The 25,944-nt window shown below is 45.2% G+C and overlaps 1 protein-coding gene across 14 annotated transcripts in view; it reads left to right on the top strand.

Annotated features, from left to right (window-relative positions):
• The window catches only part of ncor2 (nuclear receptor corepressor 2), a 99,397-nt gene that overhangs the window by 63,562 nt on the left and 9,891 nt on the right, over window positions 1–25,944 (top strand). For 2 of the 14 annotated variants that reach the window (XM_085787508.1, XM_085787505.1), the window contains exons 17-39: window positions 82–144; window positions 6,392–6,534; window positions 6,650–6,788; window positions 7,908–8,337; window positions 9,498–9,621; window positions 10,117–10,417; window positions 11,192–11,239; window positions 11,565–11,729; window positions 12,557–12,693; window positions 12,875–12,974; window positions 13,140–13,250; window positions 13,871–13,974; window positions 16,100–16,250; window positions 16,341–16,490; window positions 16,845–16,937; window positions 17,494–17,708; window positions 18,684–19,029; window positions 19,132–19,329; window positions 19,803–20,054; window positions 21,248–21,343; window positions 21,441–21,722; window positions 21,846–22,032; window positions 23,562–23,941. In XM_085787508.1, coding sequence (XP_085643634.1) covers window positions 82–144; window positions 6,392–6,534; window positions 6,650–6,788; window positions 7,908–8,337; window positions 9,498–9,621; window positions 10,117–10,417; window positions 11,192–11,239; window positions 11,565–11,729; window positions 12,557–12,693; window positions 12,875–12,974; window positions 13,140–13,250; window positions 13,871–13,974; window positions 16,100–16,250; window positions 16,341–16,490; window positions 16,845–16,937; window positions 17,494–17,708; window positions 18,684–19,029; window positions 19,132–19,329; window positions 19,803–20,054; window positions 21,248–21,343; window positions 21,441–21,722; window positions 21,846–22,032; window positions 23,562–23,941 — 4,215 coding nt within the window. Of the gene's footprint in view, window positions 1–81; window positions 145–6,391; window positions 6,535–6,649; window positions 6,789–7,907; window positions 8,338–9,497; window positions 9,622–10,116; window positions 10,418–11,191; window positions 11,240–11,564; window positions 11,730–12,556; window positions 12,694–12,874; window positions 12,975–13,139; window positions 13,251–13,870; window positions 13,975–16,099; window positions 16,251–16,340; window positions 16,491–16,844; window positions 16,938–17,493; window positions 17,709–18,671; window positions 19,030–19,131; window positions 19,330–19,802; window positions 20,055–21,190; window positions 21,344–21,440; window positions 21,723–21,845; window positions 22,033–23,561; window positions 24,056–25,944 lie in introns of all 14 variants that reach the window. The other 12 variants (XM_085787496.1, XM_085787501.1, XM_085787503.1 and 9 more) reach the window with 12 other exon arrangements.

Here is a 25,944-nt window from a genome sequence, read left to right as displayed (position 1 = left end):
GTGACAACTGCCCACACCCCCTCCTCCTCCTCCTCCTCCCGCCTTCTCTAACTTGGTGGTTCTCTATTTTTTTTTTAACAGCCAATCTGGAGATGAATGAGAGCTCTCGCTGGACTGAGGAAGAAATGGAAACTGCCAAAAAAGGTAATATAGAATAAACTTTTCTTCACACCGTGAAGTTATAACTTAAGCGCAGCTACCTTGTTATTGACATACCAAAAAGAGAGAACATTAGCTGCGGATCAAACTGTGTTTTTTTCGAAAGCATAGACAAGTGATGCGGCTGTGACTTCCTGTTAGAGAGGCAGCCACTGCCACGTGCTGCTGGGTTGTGTCTACGCATGTATGTGTCAGTCTGCCTGGACCGGGTCTGTTGCTCTTTGGAGCCGTTTCCCTCCCTCTCTGGGTCAAGGCAGCCTGTCTTTTTTATCAACCAGGCTGTAAAGTCTGCTTCTTATCAGCCAGCCAGTGCAAATGCAGCAGTCATTAACTCAGCTTGTTTATTGTCTCTGACTGAAGATTACCCAGAAGCCTATGGCTGATTCACAGAGGTCGCTGACATCGCCCGCTTTCCTCGTACTAGCGCTCTGCATGAGTGCGGTTGACGGTGTGTGTTGCGTGCCGTGCATGAGTCTCGGTTGCTGATTGAATGGGCGCCTCAACCTCAGCGGTTTCTAATGTGTCCTCCTCTTCTGATTGGGATTTCCCACTGATCGGCTCCACGGGACCGACGGTCTGCATCGTGTCTGTCAGGGTGTTTTTAAAAAAAAGACAGAATCAAGGAGGGTTGATGGCTGCTGCAGGCAGTCCTCTCAGTGTTTATAAATATCTCTACTTTTTGATTTATGGCATTAGTAAAAGTCAGCCCGAGTTGTGTATTCAAATGCATCTTTTTATAGGTGGTTTTTGCAAATCCTGGTCTCAGATGGCTGAGTACTGTCTTTGCAATGTCAAGTCTTGCTTTCTGCACATGACTCAACTCAATTTCACTTCAGCGCGGCTGCTTTGTGGCCACTTGTAGATGATGTGTCACTGTGCTCCGTGCGACTTTCAGTTCTGCTTCTGACTAATTTAAGAACACTGGGAGACTGGACAAGCTGGTCAAAAAAGGCCGGGTCTCTCTCTGTGCTTGGCAGGGGTCTGGACTCTGGACTCACTCAGAAACTGTTGTTGAGAGACACATGCAATGTAAGGTGCAGGACATCTTGGGGACAACATCAACCACCCATGTCCACAACATGCCGGCAGGTGAGAGGAGCAGCTCCTGCAGCAGCTACAGCAGCAGCAGCATCTGCTCTCTCTGCACTGCAGGACTGACAGCTTCAGGTTCCTTTGTCCTCACTGCTATCAATCAGACTGATCGTACAACATCTGAATGAATTGGACTATCAAACTATTATTGATTATTAACCCATTATGTAATTATTTTTAATATTGAATCACTGGGCATAGGGATGTCATGATTACTTGTTTTCACAATTAATCGCCACAATTAATTCATCGTAAAGATTCCTAAATACTATATAAATATTGGAACCATATCGGCAGATGTGCACCAAAATAAAGGTAAATGCACAGATACTGGTCCATTTAACTAACGTAACATTGAATTGGTAGGAATTTAAATGTTAGCGTGTCATTTGTAATTTAAAGAAAACAAAAAACGTAAACATTTGGTATAGATGACAATTTATGACCTGAATATTTCAAACATTTCCTCTGGGGGATTAGTAGTTGTTCCTACATCAATAGATACTTGAAATATTTTGTGTAAACAATGAGTAATGTAATTATATTTTGACTATATTTATACACATTCCTAGTGTTGTGAAATTAATTAATGCATAATAATTGTGATAATTGTAACACCGTGATTATTTCTCTGACAATAATCGTACCAAGAAAATGTATAATCGTGACATCCCTGACTGGGCACATCATTTTGTAATTGAACCTGCCCCAGATGTGCTTTTTGCAAGAAGCCATCAACATCTTGAATGTGATATTGATTGAACCCACATTAGGTCCACAGGAATTATCACATCCCTTGAGATGAATTCCTGCGTGTGTGTGTTTGTGTGTGTGTGTGGCGGCTCCAGCAATTTGGGGTTTGTGTCTGCGGTCGGGTATGTGTGTTAAGGTTTTATTTTGTGATAACTGCCGCTGGTCTGGCTCGAACACGGTCCTGTGTAGTAATCCTGGTTAATGTCTTCAGTTCCATTCTCCTGCAGCGGGATTAGTGGGGGGCTCCATCCCAGAGGATTAGCCTGGCAGCTCGGTGGGAGCAGGGCTTCTATGAAGGGCTTATGTAACCACCACCAACACAGCCCGGCTACAGAACCAGGGGCCGAAGAAGAGGAGCCGCTCTTGCTGTTTTTTTCATCGGTTCTCACAACCACCCCCTCACCTGCCAAAAGGGATTCCCCTTCAAAGAACTCAGACACTGGAGGATCATAACCCCACCCACTCATTTCCTCATAGAAATGAATAAGATTGTCAAGGTGCTCTCCCCCTCGCAGGTGCTTGACATGTATACGCTATAAAGAACCTTGGGTGTCTTGATGCTAATGTGTTTATGCCTTTGAATGAAACAGATCTGAATAATGGCATTTCTAGTGGCTGGCAGGACTGTGGCGTTCCAGCGTGGCAGCTCCAGCCGCCACTGCCTCGGAAGACGGCACGGCCGCACTCGGAGACAGATCACTCTTGTCGTCAGCGCTCATGAAGACTGCTACCTGAGACAAGGGGACAGCCAATCTTTGTTAAAGCCTCTCTCTTAAACCCACCAGCTCTGCTTGGCCGTGCGTGCATGTGTGTGTTTGTGCGCGTAAGATATGTGTAGCAAAGGTTGTGTCTGCGTGCGCTCGGTCCAAGTTGTGTGTTTGCATGTGCACCCTTCTTGGCTGCCGTTTATGTAAGTGCACTAATCTGGCAGGCTTTGCTTGGGTGCAGGCAGGCAGCAGCTGGATAATGGCCCCTGCTCTGCTCTGCTCTGCTGTGCTGGAAGAGCCCATTTAAAGGAGCAGCAAGTAGAGAATGCCATATTATCTTTTCTCTCTCTTGCTCCTCCGCTGTTGCTCTATCTCTGCCTCTTGTTCTGTCTGTGTCTCTGGGATGGGAGATGGCAACGGCCCAGATTGGCAAGAGCTCTGGAAGGTTTGGCAAGCGCCTCTTTCCCTCGCTCACTTTCTCTCCCCTCACTCTGTGTTGTTATAGACTGGTGAGAGGTCACATTCAAGATGAAAAGCAGGTCAGTCAGGAAAAATGTGAAAGCCTTTATGCTTTCTCATGGTATCAACATCAACTCCGTCTTTCCCTCTTCCCCCTCCCTCTCTCTTTGCTTACTCTCTACTTCTGTATCCTTTCCCTTTCTTTATTGTCTCTTTAGCTCAGTGGCTCTGCTCTCTCTCGCTTCCCTCTCTCTCTCTCTCTGGGCTGCTCTCTCTCTTTTCTCTCTCTCTCTTGCACGCTCCCTCTCTCTCTCTCTTGCGCGCTCCCTCTCTCTCGTGCACGCGCGCTCTCCCTCCCTCTCTCTCTCTGTCGCTCTCTCCGCTCTCTGTTTACTCTTGGACTGCCTGAGTGTGTGTTTGCATCTGTGTGCTAGAGTATTAACAAGAGAGACAGAGAGAGAGGGTTCAAGTGAGTGTGTACTCACTCATGCATTTGTGTGTGCGTGTGTTTGTGTGTGTGTGTGTGTGTGTGTGTGTGTGTGTGTGTGCGCCGCTGTGCCTGCTGGCAGAGTGAGGTAGGGGGAGGGACAGACCGACTGAGAGAGGGAGGGAGGGAGGGAAAAAAAAGAGAGAGATAGAGGAGAGATCAGATGAGGGGAGAGAAAGGCTGAGCACATAGCACCGCCCCACAGTCCCACTTTCCTGTGGAAGTCTTCCCAGACGACCGCCATTGGGGAGAGACACGGCAGAGAAGAACAGACCAGCACTCACCGACGCGCAGGGAGGACAGAGTGAGAGGGGAAAAGGAGGGGAGAGGCCAGGAGCATGTGCTGTTTTGGAACACGTCAACCTGACACCGGCTCAAGTATCAAGCCAGCTGGCAGAAGGAGCAGCGAGACTGAGCTGTTTTCATCTCCTCTGCTCCGGATCGGAAGGCCCAGCCCCGAAAAGCTTCCCGGCCGGCCCTCGGGAGATCAGCCTGTCTGATAGTCTTATCTCCAGCAGGGCCACCGGGCCACGGGCCGCACTGACAGCCATGTGACAGACAGGAACAACCACTTTTCTGGCCGCACCAGGTGTTGATTGGACTTTCTGTGGAGGGGCGGAGCTAATGGGAGTGGAGCGTCCCGATTGGGCGTGAGGCTACCACCTGCTCCAGTATCGCTGCCGCCGATTGGATGTTTGTCCCATGTGGTGTTGCTCCAGCAACTGAGGTCCCGAGTCGAGCAGAGCTGCTTGGGATTGCGCTCTGAGTACGTGCTTACAGTGGAATAAACTGGATGTAGCTAGAGGTCATAACAAAGTGACCTTTGACTCTGAGTGGATTGTTAATGCGTCAGGTTCACTGGGTGCAGCAAGGTGTTTGTCCCTGTCCGCTCACTGACTGGCTGCCTGTCTTATTATGCTACTGTTTTGTGTGTGTTTGTCTGAGCGTGTGTGTGTTTGTGAGTGTGCTCAGGCAGGTTGGAGGGTGTCTACCTGCCCCCCTCCCTCCTGTGAGACGACTGTAAAAGGTTGATAGGTGTTGGTCACGTGTCCCAATCCTCCTGGAGCAAGTCAGGCCAACTCTTCTTTCTCTTCCTTTCTTTCTTGGAGGAGCTTTTCTAGCAATGCCTTTAAGTGGCAGCGATGAATATTTCAGCTGAAAAACCTCTTCCACTTTACCACTTGACAGGTTGTAGGTGTGCAGCAGCTTTTAGACACCAGCAGCTCAGACTTGAAGATCACCTTTGCTTGTTATGGTAGTTCTTTTTTTTCTTTATTTTCTACAGGCATTAATAAATTCTCAGTGTGACTGAATATTATACAAAAACCTCTGATGCATGAGTTCTCTAGATGCAAAAGAGCTTTTATAGAAGTATTTGTGACAGGTAGTATTTTAAGTTTATCAGTGCAGAGATAAATATGATACATTTTCTTTGCAAGGAATGGATTAAAGTGCAGTGAGTTTCAAATACTTTATGATATTTGAGGGGACATGTTTATGTACACATATAAAAGCAGTCCTTTATGATATCCTACAAGTTAAACATGTAAACAACTACCGGACCATCTTTTATTGCAGCTATTACTGGTTACGAGCATTGTTGATCAAAGAGTTGATACGGCAGCCGATCTTCCTGATTAACAGGGCTGTTGCAACGCCGGGCTGTAAACAGCTGTCCTTTCCTCTTTTTTGGCTCAGAGTTGTGCTTGTTGTCCTACTGCCTCCATTAAGCGATGAGATGCAGAGACCTCTGAACCCATGACCAAGGTTATCCCAGGGGGTGTTGGCACGGTGCCTGTTAATAGCCCCCCCCCTCCACCACCACCACCTCTCTCTTTCTCTCTCTCTCTCCACAGCCCTTTGAGAGGTGTCCTGTTGCCAGGACCTGTCAGGCTGGCACAGGAAACAAGTGGGTGGTGTAAGCTTAAGCCTCTTACAACACACACTGTTAATGAGCTGCCTTTAGCTAACAGCAGACTCCGGAGGGGAGGGGGGAGGGGGGGGCACCAGAGCAAATTCTACACTATCTGTCTTTCTCACTCACTTGCACTTACACCCCGACTGCTCTCTGCATCTCTTCTTTTTTTTTTTTTTTTTGCACACATGCACTAAGTGATTGCGTGAGTGTGTGTGTTTGTTTCATGACAGGTTGATCTATCACAGCTCTGGCCCAGCGGGTGCCTGTAGACTCTTGTGTAAGGCACAATCATGTGGTTGACTGGCTAGAGGACTAGGGTTTCTTGGAACTGGGTCACATCAAAGTCAGTTAGAAAATGACACAGAGTGACCCCAGTGGGTAGAGCCAGTGATGTCATTGGTATGACGGACGGGTCGGCCACCACGCCACCGCTCCCCCAGGCCTTTCTGTGTCTCTCTGTCTCCGATTAGGAAAGTGTAAAACATCAATCCTCGCTGCTGCGGAGAGAGTGTGACTGTTTCTATGCTGCATGTAGAACTAAACAGCAAGACTGCGCTACAGTTGTGACTATTTAAAGAGGGATGTGTATGGCTGTTGGATTGCCATAGAGCGACTGTGCACAAGAAGAGATTGTGGTCGTTGATACGCTTTACAGTACAGAAACCTAAATACTTGTGACATTTACCGTCTTGGATTTTGCACAACTCGCGTCACTTCTTTAGAACTTCATTTGTACGGAGCAGAGTCTGCATAACGTCTTAGATCCTTTCCTATTCTAAACCCTCCCTTTTTTCTCTGTCCATCTGTTTATTCCAGGCCTTCTCCAGTATGGTAGGAACTGGTCCGCCATCGCCAAGATGGTGGGATCAAAAACCGTGTCGCAGTGCAAGAACTTCTACTTCAACTACAAGAAGAGGCAGAAACTTGATGAGATACTGCAGCAGCATAAAATGAAATCGGTAAGCACAGGGAATGGTTCTGAGCCACATTTTGGTGATGCTTTTTGGTTTTTACACCACCAAGCTACAAGACGTGCAGGCCGTTTTTATTTAGTGTGTGTTTGATTTGACTCAGGAGAAGGAGCGAAAGGCCCGCCGAAGGGGTAAAGCCCCACAGAATGAGGAGGCCAGTGCCCCATATGCACCAGAGGAGGAGGAGATGGAGGGTTCAGGAGCCAGTGGAAATGAAGAAGAGGCCCCTGAAGATGGAGAAGGTACACCTAACTACTAAAATAAAACACTTACCGGTAGCTTACCTGCACTTATCAATGGACTAATGCATCTTTTTGGGCTATATGAATCTTTTACGATTTAAAATGGTGTGCTTTCCTTTTTCATCATGAAGTGTTTTTTACATTATTAAAGTATGAATTGGTTTCCAAATAGTAAGGTGCATCAGCATTTTATTATGCAAGATGCTTGATTGACGCTGACTCGCAAGACACTTTAATAGGTACACCTACATGTTTTAATGAAAATGCAGTCCAAAACAATAGACATGTCACAGTTCTGCATTTTCCAAAGCATATGATGGCTGGGAGTGGGAATCACCAGAGTCCCTGCAATATGATATTATCACGATACTTGGGTCTAGATACGATATTATTGAGATATTTAAAATATTGTGATTTATTAGCTTTTTCAACTGCAAATGATGTCTCCAAATGAAAACTTTGTTAACATCATGCCGTTCGTATATCAATATAATATTGCCATGCAAAATATCACGATACTATGCTGTATCGATTTTTCCCCTAATAATAGCCAGTTTTTATAAAAACATTTAAAAAGTGTCAGAAATCAATGTATGTGGGATTTTTGAAGTCATATGTCCGTGGTGGTGCTCTGGGTTGTTCAACACTACTGCACAACTGACTTCACCTAACCATGCAAATGTCAGTAAACAGATGCTTTCCTACAGTGTCAGTCAAACAGAACAGTATTATTTTTGTAAATGTAAAATTTATGGCTAGAAGTCACATTTACTTTAATTACATTTTACAGGGATACTTAAAACAATCAAGTTGTGTAGGGACAGCCTTGGAAGTGTTCTAAAAAATCCTGCTGTAGTCTGTTGAAACAAGTATACTGTGTAGCCTGTACTTGACAATAAAGCGCTTGAAGCCCCAGGGGATTTCGTCCATCATCCTAGTGGTTTTGTGTTCCTCCTTATTGTACAGTGAAACTTGATTAGACTGGTGCTGTGAAGAATCTGGTTTAGCAGAAAGAGATGGAGGGAGAAAAAAAGGACATGGAGATATAACATGATTTACAATATAATCCCAATTTTGTCTTCTAATCAGAGCTTCCCTTTGTCCCCATGTCCCTGCCAGGTGGAGCCAACAACAGCTCCGACACGGAGAGCTTGCCTTCGCCACATTCATCCGAGGACAGCAAGGTTAAGGAGGAGGGCTCGAGCAGGTCAAAGGCCGGCTCCAACGCCACGGACAAGGAGGCAGCCAGATCAGACGTGGGCCAGGCAGGGGACGAGAAACCCCCGGTCAAAGAAGATGCAGACTCAGCCATCAAGCAGGAGATAAAGACTGAGACAGGGGAGCCCAACAAAGAGCAGCTGCAGCCAGCAGCACCCAGCGATGCCACAGATAAAAAACCTCCTACTGCAGAGACGGAGGAAGTCAGAACCTCCACCAAGAGCTCCAAGAAGGACCATGGGGCCAAAACAGGCTCACATGGGGACAGTGACTCCAGTGCCACTTGCAGCGCTGATGAAGTGGAGGAGACGGACAACACAGATAAGAACAGGTAAAACATTCTAGCAAGAGATGGAGTGAAAATGAGGTGTTTATTTCCCACTCATATGATCTCTTTATTGTTGGGTTGAAATCAGTGAAAATCGTGAGGTCTGCTTCAGTTTATTGTTGTCAAAGGGCCTCTGGTTTGTGAGCAGTGGTTTTCTAGGTGTCCTACTTCTCTGGTCTACCACAGCAGACATCAGAAAATACAGCAGAGAGGGTTTTGAAGTGTTATTAGTTGCCTAGCTACACTGTACGGCAGTGAAGCCATATTTGGCGAGCCACTTGTGTGTACACCACAGGTTGCTCTTTTCTATCAACCAGAGATTTGTACTTTGTATGAATGGGAATATATATTTCCCGTATACATGTGTGTGTGTGTGTGTGTGCGTCTGTGAATGAGGCCACGAGAAATGGGTGTCAAAAGTGCGTGGGAGGAGTGATTAGTTTTGTTTGCACGGTATTTGTTCAATTTTTTCCATGACAGCAGACTGCATGTACTGGCAGAGCTGAGGGAAACGCTGCCCTCTCTGCCAAAGCAAACAAAGGGAGCGAGTGAGTATGTGTGTGAGTGCGCGCGCGTGTCTGCACACTTTTGTGTTGCCGTGCATCAAAGTGTGTGTCAGTCTGTGATTCAGAGAATGTTGTGTGCTTTTCGACAGATGTGCAAGACATGGATATGGATTTTTACTTGCATTTTTTTTTTCACAGCGTTGAGCTCTGTCAATATACACATCCTGCATCTATATGACTCTCACACACACACACATATAAACTTTCTCTCATCTTTTGAGTACTTAAATATTGTTTAGTGAGGGTTTGTGAATGTGCCTTCATCTCCTGAGGGGATGAAGAGACAGGCATGTGGAATGAAAACAGTCAGAACTTCTGCTCTTTTTTCTATTTATCCGTAAAGGTTTAATGAATAGATTGTGGGGCTTTTTTTAAATTTTTTTTTTACAGCGCATGTACATGTTATTTCAATTTACACAGTCATCTCCGAAACACTTACATTGGCCCATTGAGTTCATCCTTTCCTTCTTATCCATTTCTGGGCTTTTTAAAGTTGTGAAGTTTAACAACATAAACAATAGAAAATGCACCTTTTTATCTTCCACCTTTGACCTCATTTTCACTTCCCCTTATTTATTTGTGTCTTTTTCTGCGTAGAATGACATCTCCACGGCCCAGCCTGCTGAACTACACTCATGATGGGGTTATATCCTCCCCGCTGCAGAAGCCGCCCTTGGACCTGAAGCAGCTCAAACAGAGGGCTGCTGCTATACCACCGATTGTGAGTCAACACTTTATCTCATTGTATTTATTTCTCACAGAACAGTTATGAGAGCATCTCAGCTTTTCCAGCCCTTGAAAAAATGTTTTGTAACAGAATCTGATTTGCCCAACACACACACACACACACATACACTCACTAACTCATTCTATGATTGCAACGATATCATAGCTATCACTGTCACTCTGCTTAGCTTACAGAGATAAGAGTATAGCGGGTGAAATTGTTGGGTCATATTTGTATAAGGTTAGCCAGCCAGATGGAGGATGATGATGGGATAGATTGCTTTGTGGAGAAGAAATGAGATGCCAGACATTAGGGGGGGAAACTTTAGCTTACCAAGAAATAAGAGCTGTTTTTTAGCTATCATGTTTGTCATACTGTATGTGGCTAACCATATGTCGGGTTAGCCATATGACGGGTAGGAGCAGGCTTGTCTAATGGTGTACGCTGTGTACATAACCTTCTCTTCTCTGTCTTTAATTTGCTGTGTAGATGTCAGAGGCCTCCATGCAGGGAAGTCAGCGAAGTGGGAGTGGCAAGGCAGTGCTGCCCCCCCACGCCCTGGCACTGTACCAGCAGCAGATCACCATGGCTCATGGGGAGTCCTCCCAGGATGTCAAACAACACCAACAACACCAACAACAGCAGCAGCAGCAGCAGCAGCAGCAACAGCTCTCAGGCCAGCCAGGCAAACAGCAGCCTTACAACCCGCAGTCGGAGAGAGACAGGGAGGCTCTCCACAGCAGCAGCCCCCGCATCCGCCCACGCAGCCCCTCCACCAGCGACAAGGATGGTACGAACAACTCCATCATTGCATTAAAAGCTACTTTTATTGGCGATAAACTAATTTAGCCGAGATCCCCTCTTTCAATTCCCAGCAATTCTTTCTTAATCTCCATGTTTCTGTTTTCACTTCCCACTGTTTTCTCTCTGTACGATCCCTAGTGTCCCTCCAATGCAGGCCGTACGTCTGTAGAACATGGCCGTTGGCTGAAAGTGTGCAGGATATGTGGATTTAGGGGAAACCAGATTAGCACTTTGAAATGAGCTTTAGTTGCATTTGATCTAGTTTCACTTAGTTGGTCCTTGCTACATGCTCTAACCTTGAGTCTGCGTTCTCTAGTGTTTAGGGTATTCAAGTGTTTCTGGGACACTCGTGGAGAGGGAACTGATAAATGATCTGGTATTGCTACTGACCCAGAAGGGAATATAGTCTAGTTCAGCGCTCATACTGTGAGCGTGTGGAATGTGGATCTCAGTGAGAGCACAGTGTATGACACACCAGCTGTGAACTCTTAACGCACAGCAACCACCTTTTTTTTTATGACTAGAAAAAGAAAAAGACTTGAAAAGCTCTTGATACCTGCCGAAGAGGCAAGTGCGGACATATTTTCAACCCCTCCATTCATGCTGGTATTTCTGAGCGTTTCTCTGCTGGAGAAGTCTGAATTCACATCATGTGGTGACAGTAGTAAAACTATTTGTGGTTAGTGCATGTTTGTGGGGAAGAGAGAGAGATAAATTCTATTGGGGTGCGATGATCTGTGGTGTGTTTGTGTCCCTTCAGAGCTGGAAGGCAACGAGAGGTGGTTACTGACCCTCCTGCAGGGATTAAGTAGGTTCACCCCTTGCCTTCTCCCCCTATATTCCTTTCTAATTACACCTTTAGCACACTACAGTGCAATCACCTCCTCTGCTGGATTTTTACAATGTATACTAAATATTAGCAATGGGTTGCTGTGTATGTTGGCTTATAATTGAGTGCTATGTCACCCTGGCTGGGATGTGGCATGAGAGGTTTCTACATGCTCATGACTGTGACAGTGGTGTTGATAAGAGTGAGCTGGCAGTGGCCAGAGGGCAGGGTCTTGAATTAGTGGAGGTCAGGTTGAGTGCTATGTTTTGGTCCTGACTCTGCTTCTGTGTCGTTGCTCTTTCAGAAAAGTCCCGGGCTTTCTCCCCACATAGTGAAGCCAAGAAGCAGGCGCTGGGCCCTGACGACCTGAGGACCTCCAACCTGGGTCGCCCAGTCCTCTCCCCTTACCCCATGTCCCCACGAGACATGGCCAAGATCAGTCACGACCCACACTTGCTCCACTTCAACTGTAAGCCCTCTTCACTGTCCTTTTTTTTCTTTCTTTAAAGGTACATTTTGTAAGAATTCCTCCCATCTAGCGGTGCGGTTGTAGATCGCAAGCAACTCAATCGTATTTTTCATGCTGCATTCACCTGAAATCGGTTAGATGGCAGACGGACAACAGCCGCTGCAGGTAACGGCTTAAACAAGCCTCTATGTAAACAAGTGGCCCATCAGCAGGAGGCAAAACAATACACGTGACAGTATGTTGTCATGGCGATGTCGTATTGTTACCTGACCCACGTTTTACCGGCTTTCTCTGGACTTCTGTGACTAAAATGACATCTGGTTTGTTAGCCACGGCCGTCTGCCCGACTGCAGGTGAATGCAGCATCAGTGTAACGCTCCATTCCTCCTCACTGCGTTACCGCGGTGACTTTTCACAGACGCCACCTCGACCTGAACCGACAGCTCCAGTGTCTCTGCTGAGTTTCCGTGGTTTCCTACCGTCACGCTGCCACTGAACGTAAAAACATGGCGACACCACATGGCAGCCAGCACCGAGCTTACCCGCCCCATGTAGATATGAATGATATGAACGGCTAATTCAGAGCTGAAAGGAACACTTTAGTTTGTTGATGGGGGGAATTATTGATGAATGGAAAACAGACTTTTGAACCAAATAATCGATTTTTGTGAATAGATAACAGGAGAACTTACACAATGTACCTTTAACAAACCTACATTTTAATATTTGTATGTCATGTTATGGGAACTTTGCTTCTTGATGCAGAAATCCTCTGCTAAAAAATCACATAGTTGGGTCTTGAGCTCATAAGTCTCTCTGCCTTCTAGCGTTCCAACAAGCGGGCCACCCCGCACTCGGTAGTGCGCTGCAGGACAGTGGTCGCCTAGCAGCAGTGAGACCCCTCCCCATGCCAGACCCACCACCTCTCATTTCCTCCACCAAGCCCGGGGGTTCCATAACTCAGGTATAGCACACAAATGTAACCTAGGGCTTTGGGATGGTCATAGTTGACCCACAGAAATCCAATTATTTGATAATTATATGTTTTTTAATATTCTTTTAGTAGCATGCTTGAATATTTGCTGAAAACATGGACAAAAAAAAAGTGATCTAACACCACTATGACCAAATACTTGAATCTTTAGGGGACCCCAGTGCAGCTGCACAGCCCAGCTCATGGGATGGACCATGGGAAGATGCCCCCCACACAAATAGGGTTGTCTTGGATGGATCAGAGGAAAGTGGGTGAGTAAAACTGTCTCGAAACACTGGAGCACGTCCAGTTTTACATCCATCACAAATGATGTTGAGGCCACATGTGCTGCATCATCATAGAAATGTCTGTCTCATTGTTGTCTCTGTCTCGTGTCCTCATCACATGCTTTCCCCACATCATCCTGTACGATGCAGCGGGTCCTTTCCCAGTGGTGAAGACGGAGCAGTTGTCCCCTCGCAGCTCTTCCTCTCAGGCTGACAACCTGTCCACCCAGGGGACACCTCATGATGGTGCTTCTGGACGTGGTTAGTGGCTCACCTTTTCTTCTTTTATTTTTGTTTCCTTACACAGTAAACTAGTATTGCTTTTTTTGCTTCTACATTATTAGTTTTTTCTTTCCAGGTAATGTTGATCATATTATATTATTCAGTTTTTGTCAGTGTCTTATTCTAGAAAAATCCACGCCCTGAGCATGCTAGTGGCCTGAGACAGACAGCAGGGCGTCACTGGAGTGACTTTGGGATAAGTCCCTGGATGTGCTGAAGTGGCCAGACTAGACTGTCATTGGAGTTGAGTTCACTGAAGCTCATCTAATCTGACAGAGCTAGAGAGGATGTGAAGAACTGGGGGAAATGCTCAAATCTATGTGTGCAGAATTACTGCACATTTACTCAAGAGGAGTGAAAGCTCTAATTACCTCCAGTGATGCCACAACGCTTCAGTTCTTCTAACGGAGCAAATCTTTAACATTTTGCAAAAAAAAACAAAAAAAACATCTGTTATTCCCAGTTACATCAGACTTAAAATTCCAGTCATAAACTTTAGTTCCCAATCACTGTTTACATTGTTTTCTAAAATTAAACTATTAATAGCGCAGTACACTTTGGCCTAGAGTCATATTAATGTCTTCTTACCGTCTTTACAGCCTCTATTCCAGCTGTTCAAGGGGGCAGCATCACGAAGGGCATCCCAGGGACCAGAATGCATCAAGATTCCTCAATTTCCTACCGAGGGGGCTCCATCACTCAGGTGAGCTCAGAACAGCGACGTACTGAAGGTCTTGTCCTTCTTAAATCTGCTCTTCAGGAATTAGGAATGCCCCAATAAAGTTTTGTTCTCTCCATTTTTCTGTTTACCATTCAGTTCTGTTGCAGTGATAGTAAAAACTGAATTTCCCATATGTGTTAGTTTGTTAGTGTTGCATTGGGTGTGGTAACCCTGATGTGAAATGTGTTGAGAGTATTGTGCTGACCGTTCAACTTGAATAGTGCATTACGACAGATAACTGGCAAACAGTTCTCTTCCCCTTTTTATTTGGAGAACCTCTGAATGACATCGGAAATTAATTGAATACGTGTGTTTAAAAAGAGGTAGAGTGTGGGTGTAGGAGAGACTTTGGCCCAGTGGGCACTGTGCAGAAGCAGCACACTCAGGTAAATGAGTTGCTTTGGCCAGAGAAAGTAAATGTAAATGTTGAACTGGGTTAAAGTTCATGGCAGGAGCAGCTTGTGTGGCTCTTACACAGACAACCCACTGCCATTATTTTTAATTACCTCCCCCCTTTTCTGATGATAAATACTAGAGTGGCCCATATTGCTGCGGTCATTTGGCACCTGCCCACACCGTGTAAAACTATGGCCATCAATCTAAGCAGCCATTGTCACTGGGCTTTGTCGTGTGTACTTATGATAAAAGAGAGCAGCAGAGCGGTTGAGGTCATGAGGCGGGCCAAGTGCTGGATTTCCCCGCTGCCGTGACATAACCATGGCTCTGAGTGGCCCCGTCACCTTAGCAACAGGTACACACTGTACCGCGTCTGTTCCCTCTCTAATTTATCTATTTACTTTAGACGCCGGCTAAACCCAGTCATTGATATGCCCACTGTAATATCACATCCCTCTGGCACACAAGAGACAACAGCGTCGAGGGGGCTGTTGTTCACCACAACAGATTAGTAATGAAGAGGTGGAAACGATGTCGACTCACTGCTGCTGCAGAGGGACAGCTCATTTGTTTGCTCCACTTGCCCGCTGCCAGTGGCACCGGTGCACTATCTTAAGGAGAAGTTGAGAACTGCTTTGTTCATTGTCATCCAAATCCATCCCCCATTAGAGCAAACCTTACTCGTCTGGTCCCCAACATTCAGCAGCATCGTCTTGGAAAAGCTTCAACCAACAACACTGCTTTGTCTCCTACTCAGTCATCCACCCCCGCTCTCATCTCTCCACCAAGCAGTGTAGAATATGACTCATACTCACACTGATTTGACTCCAGGTTTTCACAAAGCTGCCTCTTGTCATCTGTTGTCATGTGGTTGCACCTCCTTTTTTTGTTGTCTTTATCAGTTAATTTGTTTATTTAGATCTCTGTTATCTGTCACACAATCATTCTGGGGCAAGAGCAATTCAGGAAACACAATGCAGGTTCCGTCCAATTCAACACTCCTGAAAAGAAAAGAAAAGAAGCATAATATCTGCTCCATAACTGTATCAGTCAGAATTATTGAGCTGCACTATGATTTATTAACAGTTTTTTTCAAAGCTGTTTTCAAAATCAATTTTATCAGGGGCTTTTACATCAGGGATTTTACTGGGGAAGAGCTATATTGATATGTAGGTATATTGCTGCCTTATATGGTCAACTAGTTGGAGCTGTGTTTTATATTTATATAATGCCTTATAAATTTATATAACACAGCTGGAATGTGTGTCATCCACTGTTGGGATTCATTATAGTGATTAAACCTAATGATGGCTATATAACAGACCCCACTATTCAACTGCATCGCTATTGTATAGTATAAGTATAGTATAGTATAGTATTCACCAATTTAATTGTAGCCATTGGTGTTAGCGCTGGCACTGCAGCCGTCTTTACAGTTCTTCAGAAAGGAAGAGCTTGTTCCCTTTTTGTTTGCAGAGGATGAGTCTAGATTTTATTTATTTTTCCAATGTGCCTTTGTCGTGTAAAGGTTGTGAAAACTCACAGAAATTAGGCCTGTAAATGGCATCTGTTGCTCGTCGATGCCGTCTCCCTTAGGTCCTTTGTCTCATAAAAGCCCTGATCAGATTTTGTCTCTGTCTCAAGATCGGCCCCTGCTGCTCTCTGATAAACTGATAAAGTGCAGGTCTCATGTCTCCTCTCCTCACCGCAGGGGACACCGGCTGATGTTCTGTATAAGGGAACCATAACCCGTCTGATCACAGAAGACAGCGCCAGCCGAGCTGAGAGAGAGCGAGACGAGGCGCTGTCTAAAGGCCATGTGGTGTATGAGGGCATCGGCGCGCACATTCTCACATATGAACGTAAGTATATTGGCTGGGCTACAGTTTACTTCATGAGTAAGAGGTCGTTTAACATAAGATGATGATAGTAACTTCTCCTATTATTTGTAGGCGCTGCTTCTCAGACCCCTAAAGATGAGGGCCGAGGCCCTGGGCAGCCCGGGGAAATTCTGGGCCTGAAGCGTCCTTATGATGCCATGGAGGGAGGCATCTCTAGAGGACTTCCTATGAGAGACTCGCTGTCTGCTGCCAACTGTGAAGGTAAGAGAAGGCTTTAACCCTCTGACACTCTCCCAAAAGCCTACTGGACCTAATCATATTTGGCTCTTGTTTGATGTAAGCATTAAATACTGAATTCATCATTTATAACACATGAATACTCGTTTATAAACACAGTTAAATGTTTAAATCTTTTATTCATCACTTATAAGCACTAACTGTATTTATAAACTACATACTAATGAGTATTCATGCGTTATAATGAAGAATTCAGTATATATTAATGCTTAACTAATGCTTAATAGTGTGTACTTCTTATAAAGTGTTACCCTTTCCTCTAATTATTGATAAAAGCTGATGCAGTTGAATCTCACCCCTACTTCCCCTGTACCTCAGGTCTGATTGGTCGAGCCATGCCTCATGACAGGGACAGTCCGCACCACACACCTTACAAAGATGCTCATCACATCCGTGGTTCCATCTCTCAAGGTAGGAAAACATAGAATAGTAGATCAAAGTGACACAATTGAGAAAAATCTTGATGATAATGCAGCAGATAAAATCTTTGAACGTGAATGTAAGAATGCCTGCTCTCAACAGAATCCTGAGTAATGTCATCTGTCATCTGTTTGTATTCTGTGTTTTTCCTGGAGGCACTCACTCTTTGTGCTCTCACTTCTGCAGCCCACACTCTCAGTGCTCATTCAGCAGGGCTGCAGAAAAACAGTTTTTCCTTTTGCCTTTTTTCCCTTTTGAGAAACAGATTGTGCCACTTTACCAGAACTCAGCCACTGGCATGAGCACTTTCATGTTGGTATTTGTATTTATATATCTGATGGCAGTCAAGTCAGATAACCATCTTGTCTCATCTTGCCCAGAGACGGTAGTGCATGAGGCTTCCCAGAATTTTTTTTTGTGTGTCTGTCTTGTCTGTCTACTCCGTTTCTCAGCACCCTTCTGCTTAAATTCAGAAAAAGGTTGGAAATGTGCTGCTGCCAAATCTGGCATGAAGAATATAGTGACTGACAGATTCCATGGATTTCAGGTATACCTCGTCATCAGGACCAGGATGCGTACCTCAGGAGGGAGCCTAAACAGATAAAGAGAGAGGGCTCCCCACCACGTGGACCAGGGTCTCTCTCTGACCCAATGAAGGGCAGAGAGTCCATGGTGCCCACTGTGAAGGAGGCGGGCCGCTCCATCCACCTCATTCCCAGGGAGGAGCTCAGACAACCTCCCAAGGAGGGCATCATAACACAGGTATACACACACCACCGACACAGGCAGATGCTATCCAACCCTTAATATCTGACAAGTCTCTTCCTATAAATAGCTGGGCATCTAAGTGGACGCTACTTTATCCTGGAGTGTACATGTAGACTATATTTGTATTATGTACATGCAGCAACGTATTTATTTTAGAGACTGAGGTCATTTGGAGCAAGCAAACACATCCTTGTTATTATTTTTTCAATCTATAGTACAGAGTGTTATGCAGTAAGGAATCAGTGCTTGGTTCAGTTGTTTGTCTGTCCAACTTAAAACCAAGCTAACCAGACTGCTACATATCTGCTCAAAGATTGTGGGTCAAACACTGGAGTCACATTTCAAGCAGCATACACTAAAAGAATGTTGTCTCTTGCAAGTAATATTTCATCTGACCCCTCTCACGTGTTATTTGAGGAATATCAGCTTCTGCCATCAAACAGAAGATTCAGAGTTCCACAAGCTGGACTGAACAGGCTGAGGAACTCTTTTGTCCCTCAGTCTGTCAAATTGTTATGTAAATCAGAGTTTGGGCTCTTAAGTCGGCTGCAGGGTTCATGTACAGACTGAGCACTGGGTGTTGCACCAAAGACACTTTGTAGTGTTGGGTTCATGTTGTGAACAGAATTAGGATGTAGTTTGTGTTTTGTTTAAATGTTACGTTTCTGTTATTTTGTTTGTTATTATGTGAAACTTTGGACGTCATGGGACGATCTGACAATAAAGTGCAGTTTTATCTTATCTTATCTTCTTTTCTTAAAGCTAACTAATTATTACAACAGATTTGGTGGAAATTTGTCTTTGGCGTCTCCAACATTAAATAACCTTACAAACAGAAAACAAAACAAATCACAAGACATTTCCCACCATATCACACTGACAAATTGTGCAAATAGACAAGAAATAACAGCAGCATGTGAGTCTGCTCATTAGTAACAACTCATTAATTCCTGATAGGCCTCTCTTCAGGGAACACCCATGAAGCAGGAGGCAGCTGGTTCAGGGAAACGTCACGATGTCCGCTCCATCATAGCCAGCTCGCCACGTTCCTACCACAACGCCCCCTCCCACCTGGAGATGCGCTCCGACAGGGGCCGCTACGAAGAGGCACAGAAAGGCCGCCCCAGCACGGTGGTCAGTACCGCTAGCCCCATCGCCCGCTCTTCTCCCCTCACGCTGGCCTCAGAGCAGGGAGGCAAGGCTCACCACAGCCCAGTGGGCTACGACGACAAAGGCAACTTAAGGGCCGCCTACCCTGGACCTTCTCACCGCGGCTCCCCGCTGTCCAGGGAGGCCACCCAGAGGCAGCATGATGGTGGGTCACCTATGCAGTCGGTTTAAATGTCTTACTTGTCTAAGATCCATCATTCCAGGGACTGTACATGAAATGATTTGGTTTCACTTGTTTCTGCTCCAGGTTCCAGTAAGAATCCATCTCAGGAGCGTAAAGCCACACCGACCCCCAGGGAGATGAGTGCTACCAAATCGCCGCTGCCCGTTCCAGACCAGCAGACGTACGAGCGTCTGCTGCAGGGTCTCGGAGCCGACATGTATCGTCAGATCCCCTTAACCTTCGATCCTGCAGCGCTGCAGCGTGGTATTCCTCTTGACCCAGGTACAGCTACAGGCAGAACTGGGAAAAAAACATGTTAGCCTTGTGCTCCTTGTGCTCCTTGTGCTTGTGTTGAAGGCCTGTACTCACTCATGTAGGTGTCCTGTTTAGACCTCATCCTGTCACAACAGAATTTAGGCCAGCACACCCTTTTATTACAATTAGTTTTGTTCAACATTTGCCACAACACAATATATTAATTTAATAATTAATTACATTTAATTCAATATATTATTTATCAGGTAACCCACTGCATTGACCAGTCAAATGCATGAAAGTGTCCATACTGTTCTAGGTAGACTAACAGTGTCATCCTCACCACCACCTCACAACCTCACCATCATATTGTTTTGCTGGAGGCAATGTTGGTCTGAACATATAGACCTTACAGAATGTTTAACAAACACATCTGTGTGGCCATAAATTCTTTTGATTTGCCATAAGATAACAAACATTGTCCTTCTCCTCATCCACAGCGGCCTATTACCTGCCTCGCCATCTTGCCCCCAATCCGGCATACCCTCATCCCTACCCCTACCTCATCCGTGGCTTTCCCGACACCGCGGCCCTGGAGAACCGCCAGACGCTTTTCAACGACTACATCACCTCCCAGCAGATGCACCAGTGGCCTCAAGCCGCTGCCATGGCTGCCCAGCGCTCAGACCTGCTGAGGGGCCTGACTCCACGAGATCAGCCCCTTCCTCTGCCCTACTCTGCAGCCCAGCGTGGTAAGGCTACCCCACCTCACAGCACTGACTTACAGAGTCACATCAAGTGTGCTGCACCTACAGATGGAGCTTGTGAAGAGCTCTCACCAGGAGAGCTGCAGGGTTGCTGTTGCCTGGATTTCATTCAAAAACAGAATCGTCCATCAAGTGATTGTGGACTACTTAACCTGCCACATTTCACAGCTGTGTACAATGCAATGATTCATTTCTCATTCCATGGTACAATACCATATTCTATAAAAGGGTCTGAACTCTGATGGATTCGGCAAGGGCTGCAACTAATCTGTCGAATATTTAAATGATTAATCGATTAGTTATTTGATAAATAAAATGTTAAAAATGTTGAAAAATGTCAATCAGTGTTTCCCAAACCACAAGATGATGTCCTCAAATGTCTTGTTTTGTCCACAAACCAACGAGAGACTAAGTATATTGTCATAAAGGAACAAAGAAACCAGAAATATTCACATTTAAGAAGCTGAAATCAGAGAATTTTTATTTTTTTCTTAAAAAACTATCCAAACTGATTATTTGATTATCAAATTAGTTGACGATTAATTTAATAATCGATTATTGTGTGATTAAGAGATTAATTGTTGCAGCTCTAGATTCAGTATTGGATGTATTTTGTTTTTTTGTCCATAACCATTACTGTAGTCTCTTGTAAGTACAGGTCTGTTTTTATTTGAAGCTGTGTGCATGTCTGACACGCACAACCTGTGGCCACTCAGCTGAGTCTTAGTTGTTAACACAGTCTTGTAACTCCATTAGTCCATTTGATGAAAGAGATCTGTTGTGGCTGTCATGAGTCAGTGAGAGAGCAGTGAGTTTGGTTTTCAACATTTTGTCCCGGAACTTTCAAAAATTAGCAACTAATCATATCCCTAACCCATTAGCCGAGTTATAATTTATTTTCTCTCTCTTTTTTTTTTTTCAAAAAGTAATTTTATGTCTGACACCCAGTTTTTCTTCCATTAATATTGTCCCTATCAAACCTGTTGCATTTTCAAGTGGCATCGTGCTGTGTGGATCAGAGTGAGACACCAGTATATCCTTTCTTTACCTGCTACCATGCCAGAACGCATGTAGACCAGCTAGTAGGTTTCCTTTACCCGTCTTTTCTTTCTGTCCTCTAGGGATCATCGATCTTTCTCAGGTGCCACACTTACCTGTCCTGGTCCCTCCCTCTGCAGGGGCAGCCGGCTCCCCAATGGATCGCATCACCTACATCCCTGGGGGGGCCACCACCTTCCCTGGCAGGCCTTACACCACCTCCCCCATCTCACCAGGTAACAGCCCACTTCACACCACCAAAGCTCACGCAGAGATGAAACATGCTGTACTCTTTTCATAATGTTTTTTCCTTTTTTTTTTTTTCTTTCACAGTTGGCTCCTCGCACATGAACAAGATGCAAGGCACATCCTCATCTTCAGAGCGTGAGCGCGAGCGAGACCGTGAACGGGACCGGGAAAGAGAGAGGGACCGGGAGAGAGACAGAGAGCAGCGGGAGAGAGAGAGGGAGCGTGATCGGGAGAGAGATCGGGAAAGAGAACGGGAGAGGGATCGGGAAAGGGACCGAGACAGGGAGAGAGACCGCGACAGAGAGCGTGACAGGGAGAAGGGCGGGTCTCTTGGCAACGTGGAGCATGCCCCCATCTGGCGACCAGGTATGCATTTTCATTCATTCATTTTAGTTTTCTTAATTTTTGCCTTTGTCGTCAAGGTTTATGGTAACAGCGCAGATGTGGTCACGTGTCTTTGAGGTTAAAAGTCTGTTTTCTGCTTCTAAGGTACAGAACACAGTTTGACCAACAGCAGCAGCAGCAGTGTGAGGCCTGCTTCCCAGCCGTACAGCCACCAGCACTCCCCAGTGTCTCCACGTACCCAGGAGAACGTGCAGCAGAGGCCAAGTGTCCTGCACAACACTGGTGGCAAAAGTCTTTCCGTCAGCGAACACTCCGGCTCATCTGTGTTACGGTAAACTGCACTTTTGTTTGTTGTTGTTGTTTTTTTTAGGAACAAAGCACTGGGCCAAAGCTTAAAGGGATAGTTCAACATTTTGGCAAATTGGCCCATTGCCATAATCCCTAAAGTCATAGCAGTAGGTTCGTTACCTTTAATTGTCGGTGCAAGCTATTTTTAGAACGGCGGAGCAGAGCCGCGTGGTGCTTAGAACTATGCTACGTAAGCTAATGGGATTTCTTGGTTTCTTTCATCAAACTCATCAAATACACAATCCAACAACTCCAAAACGCTCTGGTGGACAAGTTGTGACCTGCACATTCACCACGCTATGAGATAATAACAGAACGTTACAAGATGGGAGTTGTTTTCGAGGCAAATGCAGAGACTGCTTGCCGAAAAACTGCCCCTGACAGGAACACACATCAGCGGTTTTGCATGAATTTACCTTGAAAATAGCTCGGTCTGGTAACGTTCTGTTATTATCTCATAGCATGGTGAATGTGCAGATCACAACTTGTCCACCAGAGCGTTGTGGAGTTGTTGGATTGTGTATTTCAGGGGTTCTCAACTACAGTAGTCTCACTCTGGGATCCACATTTTCCCATGATCATTAAGTTGCGACCCACTTCATAGAATTCAAACCAAGATATATTTTTTTTAAGCCTTTAAAAACTCATTTTGCTCTTTATTGAGCAAAGTGCATTTCAGAGCACATGAATGAAACTGAGGAGGACCATGACTGCATGTACGGAAGTGAATAAAAAAATATCAAACTGCACAAAATGGAGACCAACAAAACAATATATTTGACTTCTGATGCATCTCTGTATTCAGAGCATGTTCACAAAAATGAATAAATATCAAATTGCACAAAATAAAGACCCACAAAACAAAACAAGATTCACTGCATTCAGGCCACATTAAAGGGATAGTTCACCCTAGAATGATATTTCGCTCATTATCTACTCACCCTCATGTTGACTAAGGGCTGGAAGAATTTTCAGAGTCCACCGTCCCTTCTCTGAGTTACAGGGGGTCTTGGCGTAGCAGTGCATTTCAATGCCACGGTAGCAAAGGGACACCAGAGCTCTTCGTAAAAAAAAACACACACAAAAAAACATCCAAATACCTCCATGATGCTCGTATGTAATGTCCGTCTTGTGCTGAAGCCCCAAATTGCGTAATTGTCCCGAAAAAAATTAAATAAGTCCACATTCCAAGCATGTTTGTAGCATTAGCTCCTAGTGTCTGTTGTCCGCTCTTCCGCTGCCAGCGCGCATGCGCAAGGTTCGCACTGATACTGAGACCGACTGAGACTCGAGTCGGTCATGACTCAGTGAGCTCATGGCTCTGCTCCACCGTTCTAAAAATAGCTTGTACCGACAATTAAAGGTAACAAACCTACTGCTATGACAATGGGGATTATGGCAATGGGCCAATTTGCCAAAATGTTGAACTACCCCTTTAATTTCATTACATCACAGCAAAGTTTAACATTTCTAATGCCATGTTTAATATGTGTGTTTTCTTTGTCCTGGCAGTTCCATGCCCTCTGGCCCAGGACGTTACCAAGGCTACCCTGGCCACCTCCAAAGGACAGGTGTGCCTCCTGAGGCCTATCCACCTGTTGTGGACCCGAGTGGAGCCAAAGAGCAGAGTCGTGATGGAGGCAAAATCAGGGGAGGTTTACCCAAGCATGTGCAGGACCAGCACGGACCCTCCAGTAAATCAGACCCCAAGCTGTCCAGCCCCAGCCCAGGACTATACCCAGGTTCCTATACCTCGGCTTCAAGCCGGCCTCAGCACCTGATGCCTCCCCAGTCGGATAACCCTCCTGGCCGTGGAGAATGCGGTACACCTAGTAGGGAAAAGACTCAAAACAAACCGATGTCCATTCAGGAACAAGAGCTCCGAGCACTCGGTAAGACCACCATGACTGCGGCCAACTTCATAAACGCGATTATAATGCGTCAAATTTCTTGTGAAACGGGGATGCCAGAGACGGGCTCGCTTGTTGCCAGCAGCGCCACTGATGGTAAGACGCTCTGGATCCCAGGGTCCCCCTCATCACCCAGACCCTCCCCCGTCAGTCTGTGGCCTATTGCACGCTGTGGTGGTTGGCATTATCAAATCAGCCCAATTCATTTACATTTTTTCTTTCAATGCTATAATTTTTTGCTTTTCTCCAGTTTTGTTAGTAGTTTATTTTACAGACTTAAAGACCACCAAGGGTGACCTCTGGAAAACTAAACTTCCAGCCTGTCCAAATTGGACCTGACTGGCTGAAATGAATTCTGAAGAGGCAGTTTATATACTTGATAGAGGATTGATAAAATATTAATAATAACAACTCATCACATTTAACTTTCCATGAAGAAGATCCTAGGTGTCCTTTAAGGTAGTTGAAGCTGGTGGGACATTAAGGCGGAACATCTTTTGCTGCTTATTTTTAATTTTTTTTTTCATAGATGATATGACTTGAATTCAACGTGGCACCCCTCCTCCCTCCCTTTCGGCTGCTTACTTTAAAAAGAATATTTCACCACATGCAAGTGGGCATGAAAGGAATATTTTAGACACTTGAAAAGGCATTGCACCACAGGAGGCTTTTCTCTCCTGTGTTAAATGAGACTGCTTGTAATTGAAGCACTTTGACTTCACAAATGCGGTGCCTCTACTTCACCGCTGCATGTCATATGAGGCACTCCTTCATGAAGGTGCTCACAGACCTATTGAAGCATATCGTGCTGGGGCACAATGACCGCATAGAGCCCAGATGGCTAAAGGGGACCAGAGTAGATGACAGAGTCCCTTTCATTAAAAGTCATTGAAAGCCTCACCAACCACCAAACCCAGAGAGCACCAGAGCCACACAGAAGGACGGTGTTGAAGGGGGAGGCACCAGGAAAAGACTGGGGAGACTTTCAGCCACCCAGGGGGAGGGGGGTACTACAGGTTGTGGCCCTCCAAATCTCTGCATGTTCCTATTTATGGCTCACTGTAATTTATGCTAATTTTTTTTTTTTCTTTTAATTTTTCTCCCACACACACCCGACACTCAACACATCTGTCAATCAAGCCTCTGGGAGTTTGGAATGTGAATTTTGAATTTGTTTGCTGCTGTTGTTGTATTTTGTTTGTTTTCTGCTTTGCAGAACAGCGTGTCACATGTGTATTTATACAAGGCTGCAGGCAGGTGACAGCTGCATGCCCAGCTGAAATGTGTGTTAATAGTCCTGTGTATACAGTAGGGGTGGGAATCTTTTACTATCTCACGATTCGATTCAGATTTTTGGGGCTATGATTCGATTCAAAATCGTTTTTCGATTCAAAACAATTTGATTCCTAATGGTTTCTGCTTCAATCTATCAGTGTGCAAAGGATCCTCATGATCTACTGCAGTCTGCTTTACAAGACAGATGGAATTGTTGAAACTATTGCATAAAAGCAATATCACATATTACTTAAGTAACAAAATTAAAAGTGCCTCTTTATTAAGAAAAATAGTGCAGTTAGCCATGCTGCCTTTTAAATTCTAAGGAAATGGAGGCCGACAGCCAGCAGATTTATTTTTTAATTTTTTTAAATCGATTTTGGGACATTTTATATCGATTTTGAATTGTATTAAATGAGAATTGTGATTCTTATGTGAATCGATATAAATTTTTGGCACACCCCTAGTATACAGTAGGCTACAGGAAGCATGCTTCCCAAAAGAGATGAGACACTTGGACAGATCCTCTTGCTGTTGGCACACATTCACAAACATGAATAACATGAATACTCTAGTTCGCTGCTGTTGAAATCTCCTCTGTTGTTGTTAGCTCACAACAAAAAGCACAGTGCCCTGTCCCTCTGGTCTCGTCCTCTCTGGGAGTCTGTAGAGCCGGGCCCCCGCCCCTCCCTCCACTGCTCGACTTGCAT

The sequence above is a fragment of the Trachurus japonicus genome, chromosome 9 (assembly GCF_045865225.1).
Source record: "Trachurus japonicus isolate A0001 chromosome 9, Traja_1.0".
NCBI lineage: Eukaryota > Metazoa > Chordata > Actinopteri > Carangiformes > Carangidae > Trachurus > Trachurus japonicus.
This window is presented reverse-complemented; position numbering and strand designations above follow the sequence as displayed.